Below are 22,776 nucleotides of genomic sequence, written 5' to 3' on the forward strand. Positions count from 1 at the left end.
TGTTTTTATGTGCAATATAATCATTATAATTTGTTATAACTAACCACAGTTAGTTAATATGCCCAGGCAACACCGGGCTCTACCGTGCAGAATAAAGATGCAATTATTAAGAGAATATTTGAATTACCAGATATATATCTGAGTTACCACTCAATAAAAATATCATAAAAGACCAAATAATGAGACTGAACAAACGCACAACAGAAATTAAAGAGAGACATATGTAGTTGTAAATATTTTTCGATCTGTCTTGATGAAACTACTGATGTCACATCACATGCTCGATTGGCCAATATTGGTCGATATTCTGATGGTCTCCCAATGAGAGAAGAGTTGATAAAGTTAGTATCAGTGCCGACAAGTACATCAGTAAGCAAAATATGTAAGGTTGCTATACAAACATTCTGTGACCTAAGCATTGATATCTCTAAAGTTGTGTCAGTGATGACATGCTTCCCAGTAGGTATGGTGTTCTTTGGATGCAACTCAGCATTCTGTCTTCTCCAAACATGATGAGTTTTGTTTCTACCAAACAGTTCTACTTTGGTTTCATCAGACCATATGAGATCCTCCTAATACTCTTCTGGATAATCCAAATGCTCTCTAGCAAACTTCAGACAGGACCGGACATGTACTGGCTTAAGCAAGGGGACACATCTGGCACTGCAGGATCTGAGTCCCTATGTGTTACTGATGGTAGCCTTTGTTACGGTAGTCCCAGCTCTATACAGGTCATTCACTAGGTCCCTCCATGTGGTTCTGGGATTTTTGTTCACCGTTCTTGTGATCATTTTGACCCCACGGGGTGAGATCTTGCGTGGAGCACCAGATCGAGGGAGATTATCAGTGGTCTTGTATGTCTTCCATTTTCTTACTATTGCTCCCACAGTTGATTTCATCACACCAAGCTGCTTGCCTATTGCAGATTCAGTCTTCCCACCTGGTGCAGGGCTACAATTTTGTTTCTGGTGTCCTTCGACAGCTCTTTGGTTTTCAGTTTTCACCATAGTGGAGTTTGGAGTGTTATTTGAGGTTGTGGACAGGTGTCTTTTATACTGATAACAAGTTCAAACAGGTGCCATTTCTACAGGTAATGAGTGGAGAACAGAAGAGCCTCTTAAAGAAGAAGTTACAGGTCTGTGAGAGCCAGAAATCTTGCTTTCAAGATTTCCACCACAATTTGCAAAATAAATCTTGCCAATTCAGACAAGGAGATTTTCTGGATTTGTTTTCGCATTTTGACTCTCATAGTTGTGGTCTACCTATAATGTAAATTACAGGCCTCTCTCGTCTTTTTAAGTGGGAGAACTTACACAATTGGTGGCTGACTAAATACTTTTTTACAGTGGGGACTGTAACTGGAAGTAAGAAGACTGAGAATTGCAAATCACAAATGAACAATATTATAGAATATTTGACAAGCAATTATATAATAATGGTATATGGGTTACTATACAATAAGAAACTCTTAAAGAGGTCTACGTCTGCAGTCTAACCTAGTTCTAATGGGTGCAAGTACAGTATTTGTCAAGAACAGTCTCTAGAAGTTTCTGAGGCTTTCTGGGCCTTGACGTGGGTTGTTGCGCCGTTTCACTAGCTGCACGTTTTCCTTACAAAAGTCTATCAACATTCTCTGGGCCGCTCTAGGGTCTGCCGGACACCGTCTGGTCCGCAGCCCTCCCCCTGCCCATGTCCGGTACTGTAAGTCCTTGTTGGAAGTGTCAGCCTGCCTCACACGTCTGCTCTGATCACTGGCCCAGGCTGGTGTCTGTGGCCAGGGATTCCCAGGCCTCTTCAGTGCTTGACCACCCATAAGTGTCTCCTTGGTCCGTATGGGTGAGGGCTGGTCCTCGACTGTTGAACAAAGGAAGTGTAATCAGCTCACCTATCCACGAGAATACAGGAACCCAAATCCAAGAAAAGGCAGGCCACAAAAGACAGGGGTTGATCCAACATTTCAGATAAAATGCAAAGTGTATTCCATCAATGAAAACATTGTTCAAAGAAAAATTCATATCATCAAATAAGTAGCTATATCATCCGAGGAGAAAGTTCTAAGCCAAAAAGGATTCAGAGTGTTGTTTGATGCGTTTTGAAGTGATACTTCTTATTCATAACCTAACTCAACTGATGACTGGCGTTGTTGAGGTCAGGGGCCTTATCCGGCATCGTTCAAGTCTTTGGTGCTTGACTGTCGACGGATGCAATCTGGACCTTGACCGGCATAGCTCCAGTTTTTGGTGCTTGACTGTCGACGAGTGGGTCTCGGCTTGGCTGGTGCGTCCTTCTGTCTCAGCTGCTGGAGCTGAAGCGAGAACATCTGCCATTTCTCTTGGTGCAAAATCTCCTCCCATTTTGATGTGCTGTCCTTTTATATTGAAGGGTCATTTCGTCCCCTCTGCAACTCATCTCCCTGGGAACAGTTCCACAGGGTTTTGTTCAGGCCTGAAGACCGCACGGCTTTGCAACACTTTGTCTGCTATGCTCAGTTCTCCTACAAATACACTGGACAGTTGTGTCTACTGTATTCTGCAAACAAACTGTCATGATCACGTGTGTCTGGACGCAGATGTTTCCGCAAGGCGAACCCATGTGACACACATGACCCTGGATACACCGCCTCCAGTGGGGCGCATTTAAATAATAAAACGTGCAGGTGGATACGCCGCCTCCACCTGGCGAATTTAGGTATTACACGTTATACATACAATAATCAAATAATAAAGGCGGAACCTGGGAAACTTTAACAATGGTGGGCCCTGCGATAGGGAATGGGGACATGGAGACCTCCTAAGCTCCCCTGAGCCAGTGTCCCTGCACTCCTGACATTCCCTAAACAGGCTCCACACCTGTCGCCGCACGCGTACCTTAACGCCTTTGCTCACCCTGACCCTAAACCCTCACTAGGGAATGGGTCGGTGCGGAGACTAATCCCACCACTGCACTAATAACACACATGAGGAAAGAGACAATACAGGGGAAACACCACTTAGCTTTGCTCTGTTGCGTGCGCTCCTAGCAACAGAGCCCTCCACCTGAGTGCATCTTCTCCTCCACCTGGATCCATCACCATAACAGGATCCTTCACCTTAGTGCAGCCTTGGAGCAGAGTCCGACACCAGTTGCAGCTGCTTAGTACCAGAGTCCCAAGGAAGTGTTCAGCTTCTGCCACGAAGTCAAGCATGCTTGAGTCCAGCTCAGCGGCCAAGTCCCACATGGTGAGTGCCACTCTCCATAGTAGCCACTCCACCAGACCATGCAGACACTTCCCGCTGACTCCATCACTGCGACCCCACCACGCCATGCGAGCCCTTCGTCCAGACACCATAGCTGCAACACGTCCCCCCTGGCTAAGCTGCGCAGGACTCCTCACCAGCTCCATCCTTCCTCCAGGCTCTCCAACTCAAAGTGAAAGCAATCTCACAATATCACAGGCAGTGATTGCACACCCCTAGCACACCTTTATAGGGTGTCCCACCTGATCCATAATTAAGTGCACAAAAACCTAAAGTGCAATACACCTCACCACCACCGGGGACAGTCAAGACACCTTGGAACTTTCCAAAGTAAAAAAAGTTCACCCAGTGCAATTTAAAACTGTCAGATCATGACACAAACAAATGGCAGCACAAAATGCCTCCACAGCAGCCCCAAACAAATCAACAGTGCAGGACAACATACTTCACTAGTGGGGGGCCATACAAATATCATGAGGCAGCATGAAGTACCCATAGCAGTGCCCAAAAAATACCACAGTGCAGCATAAAATAATGCACAATCCCCCCAGCAGCGGAAATACCAAACTACATCACAAAAGACATTCCTAGTGCCATCCTGCGAACACCACAGTCCAAAGTACTGGTGATGTTATGAGAGCCAGATTATTGACTCCCACAATAATGTCAATAATGACAGCGCTTGAGAAAATTATTGGGCGTGGGAGCAGGTAACAGAGAAGAGTGACTTGTCAATCACTGACAAGAGGCCGGTGGTGGACAAGGAAAGAGGGAGAGAGGCTTATTTGCATAAGCATTCACCAATGGATTTTATAAAATGGAGACACGGACTTATAAAACAAAGGTATGGATGCAATCAACTTTACAGAGACTTTGCACAGATGTGTGGCGCCCCTGAGGCTCAGTCGCCACAGAGGTACTGCACCTCCTTCTGAGGTGTGGTATCCCACCATCCAGGTAAGGTGGAGACTCCTGACCACGCTCCAACACCTACACCCCACACCACAAAGTAGTATAGCAAAGCAGCTTCGGCGACTCCCTGCTTGGAGTATAGCAAAGCACCCATTGGTGGCTCCCTGCTTGGAACACTAAATGTGCTGGGAGGTGGGTGGAGTTAGATTACATTACAAGGAGCGGGAAGAGTTTAGGGGAAGAGGTCAGTTGGTTAGAGAGTTGGAGAGAAGAAGATCCCTGGAGAGAGAGATAGATGGATTGAAGTGCTGCAACAGATCCCAGTGACCTGGGTCTGCTGGCACGGGAAAGGAAAAGAGAGAGCAACATAGACTGAAAGCCTGATTCTCCATAGAAAGAAAGACTAGTACGGAACGTGAGGAGTAAAAGGGAACAGAGGACGTGGCTTAGAAGAGAACCCTTCCCAGAAGTTCCAAGCGCAAGGCCAGGGCCCGGTCCCTGAGGTTGTATGGATACTAATGGTCCTGCAGCAGACACCGGAGGAATAGAAGTCGTGACCACTTTATTCCCACATGAGACTTGGGGGCACAACAGCAACACATTAGTGGGCCGGGACTTAGTAGCAAGAAGTTCCCGAAGCAGGCTACAGCTGTCTGCCGTACAAGTAGAGTTCATAAGAACATCGGACAGGAGGAACTCCAGTGTAACTCAGTACTAGGAGTACTTCATTTAAAGGCGCTATGAGAGGAGGCGTTCAGAAAGGCACATGTTGGCGGAGCGTTGGAAAGGAGTATTCCATCTGGCCTGGAGGTTGACTGAGTCCCTGACCCGGAGGACACGGCATGGAGGCAGGCATCTGTTTGTACAACAGACTGTGAGTAAAGCTTTGGAACTACATGCCCTGGTGTCCTCCACTTATTCCTGCGCCAACCTGCCCAGCACTGCTACATCCCTTGCGCCTGACACTACACCATCTATGTGTCACTTCACCTACTCTGCCCTGGGACTACAGCCCTGCCTGTAGAGGGCTATAGCATCACTGCTGCACCACACCATCTGTCCCAGAGGATCTGTCTGCAGCGTCGGCTTACATCTTCATTGCCGAACACCATAGGTGGCGTCACGACTTACACATTGACACTGAACATTTACAATGGGCGCCCAAGGCCACGGGCCGGGTTCCAGCTACCGTGACATCTCCCATTGAGGACCATCGGGCCCAGTACCGAGTACCCCACTGCCCTGGGTGTGAGGGCGACCCAGATGATGTTAAGTAACGGAAAAAGCCAGCTCACCAGTAAGCAGAAGCAGTATCAGGGAGCTCCGTACAGACCAACGTCAGAAAATCAGGGAAAAAGAAATACAGCTCCAGCTGCGTAGAATTCTTCATTATTAAGTGGAGTAAAATTGACACATCATAAGACTCTCCATATAACCACACCAGGACAGGACAAGATGAGGCTACGCGTTTCGACCTACATGGTCGTTATCAAAGCCATACTCAACACCCATCGCAAGTCAGATATATATATATAATCAACCAATGAAATTACTTGCATAGATCACATGACATCTCTGACAGGTCCTTTGCATGAACAAGACATAACATATAAAAAATGCATCCAACAACACAAGAATTAAAATATTTAACAGTAGTGCAACATTAAATCATGTCTTTTATTTAGGCCATTCGGATAGCTAGTATTTAAATGATAGATCCAAAATGCCTCTTGGGTGAGAAGGCAACGTCTGATGTCTCCTCCCCGAGATGACAGGTTCACACGCTCAATTCCCTGTACCTTAAAGTTTGATGTGTTTCTAGCATGACAATCAATGAAATGCTTTGAAGCTGCTGAGATATTTCTTTCAAAATTATTTGTGTTGACTATATCATGCAATGGGGGCCAAATTCTCACCTTCCCTTGCCAACCTGGTAATGTCCTTTTGGGAGATGGAGTTTATATACTCTGTTTCCAATCCTTTTCTGGAGCAATTAGTACGGTATGGCAGATACATTGATGACACCTTAATTATTTGGGGGGGGGATGTATCTGCCATACCAGACTTTGTGACATATCTGAATTCTAATAAATACAATATCCAATTTACCTATAAATGTGGTTCTGAGAAAATTTCATTCTTGGATTTGGATTTGATGGGTGAGGCTGGTACCATTATCCACACAAAAACGCACCACAAACCCTTTAGTGGGAACACAGTTTTACATGCAACGAGTAGTCACAATAAACATACAATAAAATCAATTCCAGTAGGAGAGTACACCCGGGTTAAACAAAATTGCAGTTCTGATGAGGTTCTGAAGGAGGAGTTCAGGCATGTCACTAATAAGTTGAAGAACCGCAGGTATCCAAATTGGACTCTTACTAGAGCGCAACAAATAGTGCAAAAAAAGACATGAGAGGAATTAATCAAGCCATCTTTAATGAGAAATAAAAATAAGGATATAGGGAACAAACCATATATTTGTTTCCAATTTAGTCCACAATTTTCGTGTATTAAAAAAAAGTCCATAAATTTTTACCTGTTCTATATGAGGATGAGAAATTAGTGCAGATCTTGGCATCCGGTGTAAATGTGGTATCTAGGAGAGCACCTTCATTGGGGAATATATTATCTACAAGCATGTTTTCATTGAATAGCAAAAAGTCTAAAGAAAACTGGCTTACCACTAAAGGTTTTTACAAATGTGGTGCAAATATATGTAAAACGTGCAAACATGCGCAGGTATCTAAGGAGTTCAGTAATAGTGATCACACTTCAGTTTTTAAAATCAAAAATTACAGTACATTAATTGTAACTCATATAATATAGTATATAAAATTAATTGTGATCAGTGTAATTTATCCTATGCCGGGTGTACGTCCAGACAACTAAAGTACGGATTAGGGAGCATTTGCATGATATAGTCAACACAAATAATTTTGAAAGAAATATCTCAGCAGATTCAAAGCATTTTATTGATTGTCATGCTAGAAACACATCAAACTTTAAGGTACAGGGAATTGAGCGTGTGAACCTGTCATCTCGGGGGAGGAGACATCAGACGTTGCCTTCTCACCCGAGAGGCATTTTGGATCTATCATTTAAATACTAGCTATCCGAATGGCCTAAATAAAAGACATGATTTAATGTTGCACTACTGTTAAATGTTTTAATTCTTGTGTTGTTGGATGCATTTTTTATATGTTATGTCTTGTTTATGCAAAGGACCTGTCAAAGATGTCATGTGATCTATGCAAGTAATTTCATTGGTTGATTATATATATATATCTGACTTGCGATGGGTGTTGAGTATGGCTTTGATAAAGACCATGTAGGTCGAAACGCGTAGCCTCATCTTGTCCTGTCCTGGTGTGGTTATATGGAGAGTCTTATGATGTACCAATTTTACTCCACTTAATAAAGAAGAATTCTACGCAGCTGGAGCTATATTTCTTTTTCACAGATGATGTTAGTTTGGAGTCTAAACACCTGCTGATGTGTTCCCTTTAATGCCTGGCAAGAAGGAACATGTGCCTCAACCATACACAGATGTTTGCTTAGCCTTTACTGGCTAGATTACAGGGGAACCGCAGAAAAAAATTGACATTGGGTCCCCCTATGAAATCGAACCAGCAAATGCTAGGCAGACAGCTGTGGGCTGATATTAAAAGCCTGGGAAGGGGCCATGTATACGTACATCAGCTCTCAGCCGCCCCAGAAATGGCACATCTTATAGATGCGCCAATTCTGGCACTTAGCCTCGCTCTTCCCACTTGCCCAGTAGCAGTGGCAAGTGAGGTAATATTTGTTGGGTCGATGTCACCTTTGTATTGTCTGGTGATATCAAGCCCAAAGATTAGTAATGGAGAAGTTTCAATAATACATCTATCCATTACTAATCCTATAGTGATATCGTAAATAAACACACAGCCAGAATAAAGTCTTTTATTTGAAATAATCACAGACTCCTTTACTGAATCTTAATTTACCATACTTACTGCAACTCCTAATCCCCGAATCCTTCGATCTCATGCAACAAATAATAAAATTATAAACCAACACAAATACTCCCTGTCCGACGTAGTCCATTTACCGAGTGTCCCACAACTATCTCATGTGTAGAATAGTCACATCGGGAGATACACAGACAGGAGGTAATCCCTCCCGCAGTTTATCACTGAAAGTTCACCGAAGCTTGTGCTCTCACTTATAGCAGTACCGCTGTGTGAGAATTTTCAACTCGAACACGAACTCCGCTGACCTCTAATGGAAGGATCACCTCCTGTCAGTGTATCACCGGAGCCCGGATAGAGCGGTCACATCCCCCAATGTGACTGTTCTACACGTGAGATCGTCGTGGGACACTCGTTATTAAATGGACTATGGCGGAAAGGTAAGTAATCGTATATGTTGGTTTATTATTTTGTTTTTGTTGCAGGATATCGAGGGCATCGGGGATTAGGTGTTTGGTGAGCATTAATCTTTTTTGCTTTAAGAATTGAACACAGTTGCCAGATGATGGGACTACTATTGTCCCATCATCAGCTCATGCTGTCTCTATTATATGTGACACCAGAAATAGGCGGATGGGAGTAGTATTCGCAGACAGATACCCGCAGATAGACACACACATAGACACCCGCAGACAGACACCCACAGACACACACATAGACACCTGCAGACAGACACACACACAGACAACCGCAGACACAGACAGACACGCACATATTCTCCGCTCACACATAGTCTCTGCCCACACACATAGTCTCCGCCCACACACTCTTCCACCTTTCTTTCTGCAATGTTTTTGGCACGCAAATCCGCATCTAATCCGCCAACTTTTTTTACACCAGCAGTTTAGCTGCGGATTTGATTTACTCAATGTAAGTCAAAGGGTGCAGAAACGCTGCAGATCCGCAAAAAGAATTGACATGCTGCGGAAAAGAAAACGCTGAGAATGTGCACACCAATTCTGGATTCCCATTGATTAACATTGCTTGAGCACTCCTTTGCGGATTTGGTGCTATTCTATGTGGAAAATACGCTGTGGATCCGCAACATGCGCACATAGCCTAAAAGTGTGCAATGCATTCGCTATGAGAATTCAGAAGCCTGCAGTCACATAGAATAACTGCAGTCTCATCACAAACCTGCATAAGCCCTTTAATTATAAAATGAAGCCCTTCAGCCAATCCTAACAGCATGTAATATCCTGACTGTCAGGATTCAGCTCTGCAGGCTTTGTTGTGTCCCATGAATGGAACAACTTGTTATGTATTTTCTATGTTATGCATTTCATTTTTCTGTTGCTAGGGAGAAGCTCTGCCCTCTGAAGTTTGTCTCGTTGTCTCTCCTGTAGTTGATGATGTTAGCCCTTACTTCTCCCTTCTTCTTCATTATCAGTTTGCTGTAGCCATCTTTGGATGCACATGTATACTTTTCTGTTTGGGATTACTCTTTCCACCTGCTGCATTGTACTTAATACAAGATTTCAGAGAATTTCAACCCTGTTTCTCCTGGACTCTTATTACAAGTCACTGCTAGCTGAGTTGGCACTATCTGAGGATGTCTGGAATGTGTGTACAACAATCATACAGTTATCTAAGTGATTGATGGCTAAGGATTTAGATATTCATACTACCTTGGAAAGTCAGAGTAGGCTCCAATAGTCATCACATGGCCGCTTCACTCATATGTGATTTTCATACTTACGGTCAGGTGACAACAAGCTTCTCTTCATTCTTCTCTCAGACCTTGTACTGAACATTGCCAAAATTAGGGAGAGCAGTCAGGACGTGACTAATTGTGTAAATCGCAAATGAAAGATTGGTCACATGACGACTACTCAAACTGTTTGAGGTGGGGGGCAAACTGAATTCTTCTCTGGGTGCTGGAGACCTAGATACACTTCTGCTTCATGTATACAGTATGTGTATACTGACTATATCATGTTTTACTGGTTTGTTTATCATGTGGTCATTTATACCGTCTACATGGGGGTGTGTAGTTTATATGGCGGTATGCTAGCCATTTGGTGATGTGTTTGGTTTTGCTGATCATATCATGGTGGTGTGTTCAGCACCCCTTCTGAGGAAGATATCTATATTGAAACGTGCGTCAGGGGGACCCTGGGTGATTTTTTCTGGTAAATACACTTCATGCAGATGCAATTTTGTTAAAGCTATGTGGTGCATTTCTCTATGTTTGGCTCTCTCCTTATAAATTTACAGCTTGTTGCATTTTATGTGGACTTTGTTTCCCTATGGAGAAGAGTTCAAATTTGAGAAACCAGCAATATCAATATAAATATCAATATAAATATCTTTGATTCATAGAAATTTTTTTTTTGCATTTGCACTTTATATATTCTATTATGTAATCATTGCTTCTGTGTGTTTTTTGATATTATATATGTAGTGATATTTTACCAGCTGTATATTTATTGATATACAATATTACACTTGTCTTCTATCAAATATATGTACGTGTATTTTTATCTTTCACCCAGTGGATGTGTTTTTTGCTATTTCATTTTCAGTATGGTTTGCCGTCTCTGTTTTATTTTATTTTATATTATACGCTTTAATAAAATATATTTTTTACCTTGATTGGAGGACCTTTCTTTTTGCTTTTTGATGTCTGGTTTCACGGTCCACCGTGTTATAGCCTTTTTTCTTTGAGTGATTATCTATTTGGTGATGTGCTTGGTTTTGCTGATCATATCGTGGTGGTGTGTATGCTGTATGGCAATACTGAGTATACTGGCTACATGAAGTTACCAGATAATTTATCCATTATACAGTATATATACAGGAACCCATATAATCATCTGTCAATAATTCCAGAGATACAATATTGCAGCATATATCACATTGTTTATTAACCCTTTGTTGCCCACTCTAACTACAATTATTGCTGAACAGTGTGACAGTAACTCCTAACAAGGATTTTAATTGACTTTGAAGGCTGGCAATGCTGAGACCAGACTGGACCGTGTTGGCATTATTTGGTGCCAATGATCCTTCAGCTCTGATTGGCTGATTGTTGTTGTTCAGGCAGCAGAAGGCGCTCCACACGTGGCTAGGAATATTGATTCTTTGCACCCCACTGACCGAAATCCAGTTGTTGCCAGGTACAACCCCGGTAATGACGAACATCTTTCCGCAAGTAGCGGCGATGCTTCTCACTTTCATTTCATTGTTTCTCCAAGCTCCACTGTTCAAGGCACCATACATTGGTGCCACGTTGGTGAGGGTGTAGGTAGCTTTCTGTCCTGCTCCATTAGGATGGTCAGCATTTGGGTTAAGGTGGCCCTTGTGGTAATTGCTTCCTGTATAGTCAGAGTTGATGGCTTGACTTTGCTTAATGAGTTCAGCTGGGTTACCTGACAGACCAAGATTTCGGATTGCTGTTTCTGTTGCGGGCTGGAGAGTCATTTCTTTGGGAAGTCTGGTGTCCACCAACTAAAATATGAGCAGAATATCCATTAATTTCCAAATATTACACTTCTATTGCGTGAAGAACAGTTGCCACATACAGTTGTGCTCAAAATTTTACATACCTCAGCAGAATTTTTGCTTTCTTTGCCTTTTTTCAGAAAATATGAATGATAACACCAAAATCTTTTCTCCACTCATGGTTAATGGTTGGGTGAAGCCATTTATTGTCAAACTACTGTGCTTTCTCTTTTTAAATCATAATGATAACCAAAAACATCCAAATAACCCTGATCAAAAGTTCACATACCCCATTTCTTAATACCATGTATTTCCCCCTCTAACATCAGTGACAGCTTGAAGTCTTTTGTGGTAGTTGTAGATGAATCATAGAATCATAGAATCGTAGAGTTGGAAGGGACCTCCTGGGCCATCTAGTCCAACCCCCTGCTCAAAGCAGGATTCGCTAAATCATCCCAGTCAGATGTCTGTCCAGCCTCTGTTTGAAGACTTCCATTGAAGGAGAACTCACCACTTCTCGTGGCAGCTTGTTCCACTCATTGATCACTCTGTCAAAAAAATTTTTCTAATATCTAATCTGTGTCTCCTCCCATTCAGTTTCATCCCATTGCTTCTAGTCTTTCCTTGTGCAAATGAGGTTCTTTATTTTCTCAGATAGTAAAGCTGCCCACTCTTTTTGGTAAAAAGCCTCCAGTTTCTGTAAATTCTTGGGCTGTTTAGCAAGAACTGCATGCTTAAGATCTCCCCAGAGTAGCTCAATGTTATTGAGGTCAGGAGACTGAGATGGCCACTCGAGAACCTTCACTTTGTTCTGCTGTAGTCAATGACAGGTCGATTTGGCCTTGTATTTTGGATCATTGTTATGTTGGAATGTCCAAGTACCCCGCCACCCGCAGCCGCCCTGTTTCCACCAGTGGCAGCGGCAAGTACAGTGCCGCCGGCGGCCACCACTGTCCCGCTCCGTTCCGCAGCAGGGGCCGGGCCTCCGCTGACCGCGGACTCCCCGTCGCAGCCGATAGCTGCGCAGGTGGCCTGTCATTTGCCACCATACATCGCTGCCGCTTGCCCCAGGCCAGGGACTGCAGCGCAACCGTCCAAGGACTCTGCTGGCGCCTGTGAGGCTCCAGCGTCATCAGAGCTCCGGAGTGCGCAAAGACTTCGTCATTGCCTCAGCAACTGGGCCCAGCAACTACTACGCCGAAAGACCACCAACCCAAACGGCGAGGAACGTCTGGACGGCTAAGTTGACTTTATAATTAAGGACCCGTAGTCGGCCATACCGCGGCCCTATAGTGACCGGCTGTTGCCGGAAGTAGTCATGTTCTACCCGTTTTGTGTGTGCTTGTATAGAACCCCTGCGAGGGCAACCCGTGTTACCCCTTTTTGGTATTCAGGCCAGGACTGAGAAAAGTTCCCTCTAGTCTTATAAACGTTATTATAGAAAGCACCAAATTGTCTCGCGACTCGTCACTGCATCCTGCGTACCTGCAAACACCACACGGAGACCAGGGGCCTGCCTGTTATATAATGTCGGAAATTGCCGCTTCCAGGCGGCCTGTAGATACAGACACGACTGCTCAGCCTGGGGAGGCGGACACCCCGCATCAAGGTGTACACGCCACGCAAGCGGAACAACTACGAGGCAAAATCCCAGTGAGCGTAGCCGCCATGGGCCCCTGGCTAAGCCTTTATCCCAATAAAGTAGCTGCCCAGCAATTATATGACGGTTTTAAATATGGCTTTTTTATCCCCTTCAAATTTAACCAAACACCAACATCTGCGAAAAATCTAAAATCTGCCCGAGAGTTCCCCCAGATTTTACATAAAAAAAATCATAAAAGAGGTCGAGCTAGGCAGGATGGCAGGCCCATTTAAATCATTGCCATTCAAATATTTCTGAATCACGCCTTTAGGTATTGTGCCCAAAAAAGAACCCGGTAAATATCGGCTAATTCATCACCTTTCCTACCCAAAAGGTGAATCGTTCAACGACGCAATATCACCAGAAGACTCGTCCGTAACCTATGCTTCGTTTGACAGAGCTGTCGATCTTGTGCGCGCGGCGGGGCACAGCGCCCTAATGGCGAAAACTGACATCGAGTCAGCTTTCCGTCTTTTACCGGTGCATCCTGAATGCTTCCATTTGTTAGGTTGTAAGGTGGGACAGCTTTTTTATTTCGACGTGCCTGTCAATGGGCTGTTCAATTTCCTGCCACTATTTCAAGCTTTTCAGTACCTTCTTAGACTGGGTAGTGCGTCACGAAACAGGCAGCAATTTTACAATCCACTACCTCGATGATTTTTTGTTTGTCGGACCTAGGGAGTTAAAACTCTGTTCCTTCCTTCTTCAGAAGTCTAAATTTATTGCTAGGCGTTTTGGAATTCCACTATCGCCGGAAAAAACGATCGGTCCGTGCAATGTGCTCCCTTTCCTCGGTATTAAAATAGACACCAATGAAATGATTTTTCGTCTACCGGCGGATAAATTAGAAAAAACACTTCAAACGGTTAAAAATGTCCTCATTGAGAAGAAAGTTACCCTCCAACAAATGCAGTCCTCACTAGGTCTACTCAACTTTGCCTGTTGTGTAATGCCAGTTGGCAGGGCTTTCTCACGCAGATTATCATTAGCAACAAAGGGCATCGCCCAGCCGGGCCACAGAATCAGACTTAATCGCTCGCTGAAAGCGGATTTGTCCGTCTGGAAAAAATTTTTGGAATCCTACAACGGGCATACATGTGTCATGTCTCAGGAGACGCTAAACAATGCCTTAGGTCTACTGGTTGGCGCGGACCTCACAAATGGTTTTGTCGCCATCTACAAAAACCAATGGTGCAAAAGCAGCTGGCTGGACCTATGGACCTCAGCCGCATGGGGCCGCAACCCTGTTTTGTTGGAGATGTTTGCTATAGTAGCATCAGTAGAACTTTGGGGTGACAAATTAAAAAATACAAATGTCAGATTCCTAATCAAAAATCCGGGAACCGCAAAATGCTTGAACTCTATGTCTTCCTCATCCCCACCGGTTCTCGCGCTGTTGTGCCGCCTTGCACTATTATGCCTTAGACACAACATCTGGTGCTGCGCCAGAGTGACGTCTACTGTGGATGATGAGATGGTTAACTCTTTGTTGTCTTCCGATTGGCAGGCCTTCAAAGTATTTCTTCCCAGCGCAGAACCAACGGGCCTACTGTGTCCTCCCTCCCTCTGGGACACAGTGGCCAATCACTGATGCCCTTGATCCGCGCCTCAGTGACACCGGCTATCTGGCAGGTTTATGGTAAGGCATGGGAAGAGTGGTGCTCGCTAATTAAAGGGAGGCCAGTGTGATTGGGCGAGATGCGACGTGGTGGTAGAAATCCTGAATCAGCTCAAGAGTAGAGGTGCTTCGGGTACATTAGCACAACGGCATTTAGCGGGAATAGCCTTTTTCTTCCAGCTAATGGGATGGTCCAATGTAACTAAATATTTCTTCATAAAGCAAGCCCTAAAAGGCTGGAAAAGGCTTCAACCTAGTCAAGAATGTCGTCGCCCCGTTTCTTTAAATCTGTTACACGAAATTCCCACAATCTCTAAAACGTTATGCAGGTCACAATACAAGTCTACCTTAATATCTACTGCGTTCATAATCGCATTCTTCAGGGCGCTACGAATCAGTGAACTAGTGCCGCGGTCAAAAACAGCAGTAGTAGGCGGGTTAATTAATGAGGACCTTGTAATATGTAGCGACGCTTTTCCCATTAGAGTGCGGAAATCCAAATGTGACCCCATCGGTAGAGGGTCGTGGGTCCTGGTCAAGGCTTTAGACGGCCCCATATGCCCTGTCAAAATAGTCAGACACTATGCGGCTATAAGACACGGAAGTAGATTTTTTCTCTCACACACCGACGGGTCCCCGCTTACTAAATATCAATTTCACTCAATTTTTAAGCAATATCTACACGCTGTCGGTGTAAACCCTAAAGATTACAGGAAGCATTCTTTTAGAATCGGAGCGGCCACTGAAGCAGCTAGGCCGGTGTAGCAGAAGCTGAAGTACAGAGATTGGGCCGTTGGAAATCCACATGCTTTGCAAGATACATAAGACCAGATCTGCTATAACACATCTTGTCTCTTACAGGAGGTCATAAGCCCACAGTATGGGTTTTGAGACATTCTTTTATATATTGGGCGTGCAAAAGAGCTGGAATACGCCCTGGCGGAAAAATTTTTTACTTCCCAAATCTAGAGGTCAACTAGAGAGGCATCAGAGGGCTCCAGTGGGATCAAATCTTCCAAGAGGTGGCAAAAATTGCTAAAATGGCCAAAGGGCCGCTGATATTGGTGTTACATGCTGGTGGTAACGATTTGTGCAAGCAAACAGGAGCGGAGCTCTTCACAACAATGAAAACGGACATAAAGCGGGCTGTTTGTTACCAGATATGGTGGTGGTGTGGTCGGATATAATAACACGAACGGTCTGGCACGGAGCTAAAGAAACTAAAGCCATCAACAAATCAAGAAGAAAGATAAACGCGAGGATGGCAAAATTCATCAAGGATAACTATGGCATCGTAGTTCACCACCACATTCTGGAAAAAGACATCTCACTCTTCCTGAGACCGGACGGTGTTCACCTTACAGATATCAGGCTCGATATGTTTTTATCTAATTTGAAGGATGGGGTTGAACAGGCCTTAATGATGTTGTGTGGGGGTCGGAGTCCTGTGTAGGTCATACATATGATCCTCCGTGGCGGTGGTGTAGAGGGGGGGCAAGGTTCGTAACCTCTTATCTGCTGCCTTGCCCAACGGTCAGTGATGGGACTTCCAGCTATGAGACCATTGCGAATTGTACTTGCCTCTCTCTGCTTATTAATAAACTGTGACCGACCTGTTCAACCCATCCATGCTTGTTGGTGTTTTGTTATTAGGGGATTGGTGGGAGGCAGGAAGGCACTGCTTACGACTCACAGGTCTCTGCAGTCTGGCAGGCACGGTACTGCTTAAGGAACGTGCATCTGACTGTAGAGGCCCCCCATGGACTTAATTTAGAAGGGAACTCTGTGCAGTGCTTTCCCTCCCACTACTCCCCCCAGGTGATGCCATAATTAGGATGCCCAACTGACCAACGGGAAGAAAGAGGAAGGGGCGTCCGGCCACACCCTCAGTGGTTAAATTCACATGCTGGAGTGGGGGTCTTCCTCTTCCTTCCCGGCTGATACCTTAAAGCTTTTGACCCACCCTCCCTCCCTTATAGATTAGCGGATGTGCAGTGCGACTGTTGCTTAAAATGTATTTAAAAAAATATATATATATATTTTGTTTTGTGCAAATTACTCACGTTATCTTGTTATTATGTCACAGCGGTTTTGTAGAGGGGGGCAAGGTTCGTAACCTCTCTTCTGCTGCCTTGCCCAGCTGTCAGTGATGGGACTTCCAGCTATGAGACAGTTGTGAATTGAACTTGCCTCTCTCTGCTTATTAATAAACTGTGACCGACCTGTTCAACCCATCCATGCTTGTCGGTGTTATGTTATTAGGGGATTGGTGGGAGGCGGGAAGGCACTGCTTACGACACACAGGTCTCTGCAGTCTTTGCTGATAACGTGCTGCATTCATCTTTCCGTCAACTTTGATGTAGTTTCCTGAGCCTTTGTAGCTCACACATCCCCAATATATCAGCGATCCACCCCCGTGCTTTACAGTAGAAATGGTGTTCCTTTCATCATAGGCCTTTGCTGACCTCTCTCCAAATGTAACGTTTTTGACAGTGGCCAATAAGTTCAATTTTGGTCTCATTACTCCAATTGACCCTTTTTCAGAAATTTTGAGGCTTGTCTCTGTGCTGTTTTGCAAATTGTAGGCCAGATACTTTGTGGCATTTGCGCAGTAATGGCTTTCTTCTGGCAACTTGACCATGCAGTCCATTTTTCTTCAAGTGCATCCTCATTGTGCATCTTGAAACAGCCATACAGCTAGTTTTCAGAGAGTCTAGTATTTCAGCTGATGTTATTTGTGGGTTTTTCTTTGTATCCCGAAAAAAACCTGACCATGGTTTTGTTTTTATAGAGCCCATTTTTCCATTTGTTAATCACAGTTTGAACGCTGCTGACTGGCATTATCAATTCTTTGGATATCTTTTTGTATCCCGTTCCTGTTTTATACAGTTCAACTACCTTTCCCGTAGATTCACTGACAATTCTTTTTCTTCTCCATGGCTCACAATCCAGAAACGTCAGTGCCTGGATGAAAGATGCAAGAGTCTGCCTGGATCCCAGAAACTTTTATGCACACACACTGATTACAAGCAAACGGGTCTCAGGTGAGGATGTCACCTTTAGTAGCCATTCAAACCCATTTGTGTCAACTTCTGTGCATGTTATCAGGCCAAAATCACCAGGGTATGTGAACTTTTGATCAGGTTCATTTGGATGTTTTGGGTTGTCATTATGATTTAAAAAGAGAAAACACACTAGTTTGACTATAAATGGCTTAACCCAATCACTAACCATGAGTGGAGATAAAGCTTTGGTGTTATCATTCATATTCTCTGGAAAAAGGCCAAGAAAGCAGAAATTATGCCGGGATATGTAAACTTATAAGCAGAACTATATAGTGGCTTCGTTCACACTCTGTATTCTGTATATCCTTGTCTCTTTTTCATAAATGATTCATGTATTAGAGTTATATATATATATATATATATATATATATATATATATAGCCCCATATTCTGAAAACCTACAGTATACAGTGGACACACCATTGAACCATGCAAGTAAGAATGCTATAAAGGAAAGTCTAAGATAAGACAAATAGTAATATAAGTATTTCTGTAACTTTTTAATTAAATTGGTCGGGATCAGTCATCTCATTATCTCATGGAGTCAGTCATCTCATATTATTACCTGCTGCTTCAGATGTTTAAGAGTATATGTAAAGCGCCATGGAATAAATGGCGCTATAATAATAAATAACAATAATAATATTGTGTTGAACATGTCTTAATGTTTAGTGAATGTTTAAGGCATAAGAACTCAGGCATGATATTCGCACCCACAGCAATACCCAAATTTGATATTATATTGTCTTTTAAAAAGTACATTTCAACAAAAATCATACAATTCAATTCATGATTTATACCAGTGTCCTTAATAGTAACCAAAATTGACGTACATTTTATTGTCTCTTAAAGAGTAGATTTAAGAGAGAGCATGTAGTTCATAGTACCCCTAGCGGTACCTAAAGTTTATGATACAGCCACTAATACATCTCTCCTTGTCAAATTCAGTAAACTATTTAGTTGCCAAAAGCTCATTGTTTATGTGTTATATACTAAACTCCGCTTACCTGTGGTTCCAATCGGAAAGTCTGATCATCTCCTGTCGTATCACCAGGACGTGTGTCTAGGATATAGGCTGAATATAAACCATATCTATACCCTTTGTGATAGAGTGTTGCAAAAAAAGGATTGTTGTAGGTCTCATACATCTGGCAGATTGGCGTAAGGGAACTGGATAAGCTATCAAACCCTACAGGGGGTGTGCTAGCATAGAATTGGCCACGACAGTCACTGAAACTTGGACTTACTTTGGCCAAGACTGCATGAGTCAGGGCCAACACTACAAAGATACGGAAATCCATGTTGGTAGAACACAGTGCCCTGTGAATCTACAAAGCTTTGCGCTTGAGCCTTTAGAACAAAATCTTGTAATGATTTACGTAGCTAAGGTGAATGTATGTTATATATTCCAATCAGCTGAGTAAAATTGGACTCTTGAAGGTCGGTAATGTATGGACACCTGGAGAATTCTCATCATTCTGCATAAAGTTACTGTATAAAATAGGCTTCAAAACATGGCCTGCAAAGTAGTAATAGGCTTATGAAGTTCATTGTTCAGCATCCCCTTAAATTCAATTAAATGTCACACCAGGGTTTTTGAGTGAAGAATTTTCCCTTTCAGCTACAATTGATTTCCACCCAGAGTTGTAGCTGGGGGTTAAAGTGCTAAGTTCTAAGAAAGAGGGCCAATATGCAATGTTTCTGTCATGAGGATACCGTGTGTAAGGCTTCCGGATTTTCAATGGAGCCTGTATTGCCCTTGTCCAAGATGGAGTCTGGTACTTCGCCAAGTTCTTGAACTTCCTGTCTGTCCTGTTATTTAAGTCCGGGTTGGGAAATATTCCTTGCCTGAGTATTTTGTTGCTGTTGGCTTCTGAGCTTCCTCCTGGCTTGCTTCTGGAGTTCCTGCTGCTGCTTGTTTACTCGGTGCTCTGTCTCATCACTTCCAGCTGCCTTCAGTCTCTTTGTTGCTTGCTGATCCTGGTGGTGGTTACCTTTGTCCAAACTTATTAAGAGAGGAGCCATACATTTCTGGTACTTCTGTGGTCCGTAAGAATTTCTGACATCCCTATTACCTGAGCAGGAAAGATGTATATCTTTATACTATGTTAGCCAGTAGATAGAAAAATATTCAGAATTGAGAGTGTTCAGTGGTTGATACCTTTTAATGGCTAACTGAAAAGATGTAATAAATTGCAAGCTTTCAAGACTACTCGAATCTCTTCATCAATCACTGACTAATACAAAATCTGAAGAATCACATTTATGCACAACACAGCTCAGAAATAATGCAATAGATAAGACAAGTGACGTGAAGCAGAATTATCATTATGGGAGAGGGATAGACATAAATATTGGAACAGTTCATAGATAAGGAGTATGAAAGTTTTATAGTCCTTTGATTGGGGTCTGGTTGTGTGTTGTGATGCCCACACAAGGTCTTAGGAGCAAATTCCTTAATTGATGTAAAAAGACATAAATCCATGTGACACATTCATTACTGCTCTGAGTGTGTCAAAGGTTGTCATGAGTTTATACTACCGGACGCTTCTGTCTCTCTGAGATTTGAAATTACCTTTCAATACATTAAAAACAAAGGGGTACAAAACTCCTTCGTCTCCACCATCCGGCGTAATCCAGGGTACAGGGATATACTAGGACGCTCCTAGTTAGAGGGATTGGGTAAGTGCCCACAATCACTTGTCACTACATGACAGTATCCTTAGCCAGGGAATTTAGATACCAGGCGAGGACAGCCAACTGACTCTTGCTCCGAGTAAAAGAAGGAAAAGTTACAGCTCTGTCTTTGACTATTGGACCTTCATATTTCACCTTATAGACTATGTAACAGGCAATGTGTATCAAAATGGTTATATACAATTCATTAAGATAATTGTACTTATTTTTTATTATGTATACCCCTCCTCACATGTAAAGCGCCATGGAATAAATGGTGCTATAATAATAATAATTTTCCCTTCCTGTGGCATAAAGAAATAAAATATACTTGTAAGTAGTGTTGAGCATTCCGATACCGCAAGTATCGGGTATCGACCGATATTAGCGGTATCGGAATTCCGATACTGACTTCCGATACCTTTGTCATATCGGATTCCGGAATCGGAATCGGAAGTTCCCATCATGCTATGAGCCTGCTTGCTTTGATTAAGCCAATGGGAATCCTCCGAAGTGTGGGCACATCCTGTTAGGCATGTAGGCATGTTAACTATTGGCATGGCTGTGATTGGCTGCCGAAATGATGTCATGATGCACTATAAAAGCCACCGCAGCCGCCATTTCTGGTTCACTCTGCTGTGAATTCAGTTAGGGACAGGCTGCTGTAGAAGACTGTGAGGGACAGTTAGAAATAGAGATTCCACCAAACATCTAGTGCTTTACCCAGGCTACATAAACCACCACTGTAGCCTTCTTTGCCCTAGCAGCAGTGTTCACAGCTGTCTGTAAGGACTGTGTGAGTGCAGCTCACGCTGTGGAGTGGGTCCTGCAGCCACGTCAGGCTGTAGGCCACCCAGTGTGATCACTGCTGCCTCATACATCTTTTAATTTTTGAGCTGCATTTTTTACATAATTTCAATCTAGTGTGCTTCCATCCGTATCCATATACGTTGGTTGCAAACACTAGTAGTAGACAGCGGAGCCTTTCTGCAGCCTTTCAGTGCTAGTGTCCACTTTGCTGCACTGTTCACGGCTGTCTGAGAGGTCTCTGACTGTGTGTGAGTGCAGCTCACGCTGAGTAGTGTGTCCTGCAGCTACGTCTGGTTGTAGGACGCTCAGCGTGTCACTGCCTCACACATTTTTCTTTTATTGCAGCTCATTTTTTCTTCTATTAGTGTGCATCCATCCGTCTCCATCTACGGTGGTTGCAAACACTATATAGGAGTACACAGCGGAGCCTTTCTGCAGCCTGTCAGTGCCAGTACCCACTTAGCTGCACTGTTCACGGCTGTCTGAGAGGTCTCTGACTGTGTGTGAGTGCAGCTCACGCAGAGTAGAGTGTCCTGCAGCTACGTCTGGTTGTAGGACGCTCAACGTGCGTCACTGCCTCACACATATTTGTCTTTGAGTGCAGCTCATTTTTTCTTCTCCTATTAGTGTGCATCCATCCGTATCCATCAACATTGGTTGGTTGCAAACACTATATAGGAGTAGATAGAGGAGCCTTTTTTTCTGGCTTGTGCCCTGCCTGCGCAGCCAGATTAGTATTACCCAATTTTTTTGGAGCCTCATCTTTTGCATTGTAGGTTACCTGCCTGCATTGTAATAGCTCCAAAAAGTTGGTGATACTATCAGTTTCAATTCTTTGTTCACATACTTTGAGTTTGTTTCCAACAAAGAAACCACAAAAAAAGTTCACCAAACACTACATTTGGAACTTGTGTAGGCCACATCAGCTCCTAATAAAGTGTAGTCCACACACACACACTTCATAAAATTAGTGTTTCTTGTACCTGTAACCAGCTGTTCAGGAATAAGCACACTAAGGCCCCCCTTTGTACTTTTCTGCCTATCTTAAGCAGTCTGGGAAGATGAAGAAGGCAGGGAGTAAGGCGCGTGGGCGTGGGCGCGAGCGTGGAGTTTCAGCAGGGAGAGGACGTGGGGATTCTGCAGGGAGAGGACGTGGGGATTCTGCAGGTAGAGGACGTGGGGATTCTGGGCCTGCTGCGGGCACCAGTGGATCAGCATCCCCCAGTTTTAGCAGGCAACAGTCCTTTATGCGCAGCTTTGTAGGACCTCAACGTACCCCACTGCTGCGGGAGGAACAAATTGAAGCCGTTGTCGGATGGATGGCAGCTAACGCATCGACTTCAATTACTTCCACAGC

The 22,776-nt window shown here is 43.7% G+C and overlaps 1 protein-coding gene across 1 annotated transcript; it reads right to left on the reverse strand.

The window, feature by feature from the left end:
* Positions 1-11,050: 11,050 nt before the first annotated feature.
* On the reverse strand, positions 11,051-19,234 carry LOC141046754 (endonuclease domain-containing 1 protein-like). The gene is made up of 2 exons (XM_073541397.1): positions 18,941-19,234; positions 11,051-11,614 (listed from the first exon to the last, which is right to left on the reverse strand). Exons 1-2 carry the CDS (start codon positions 19,232-19,234, stop codon positions 11,051-11,053), a joined length of 858 nt encoding a protein of 285 aa, XP_073397498.1.
* Between the last annotated feature and the right edge of the window lie 3,542 nt (positions 19,235-22,776).

The sequence above is a fragment of the Dendrobates tinctorius genome, unplaced genomic scaffold, assembly GCF_039654945.1.
Source record: "Dendrobates tinctorius isolate UK_male_01 unplaced genomic scaffold, ASM3965494v1 ptg000120l, whole genome shotgun sequence".
NCBI lineage: Eukaryota > Metazoa > Chordata > Amphibia > Anura > Dendrobatidae > Dendrobates > Dendrobates tinctorius.

Coding starts and splice junctions, on each gene's coding strand:
- LOC141046754 (XM_073541397.1), bottom strand. CDS start 19,234: ATGGATTTCCGTATCTTTGTAGTGTTGGCCCTGACTCATGCAGTCTTG. Junction 11,615..18,940: donor CTTTCCGATTGGAACCACAG/GTAAGCGGAGTT, acceptor CTCATATTTTAG/TTGGTGGACACCAGACTTCC.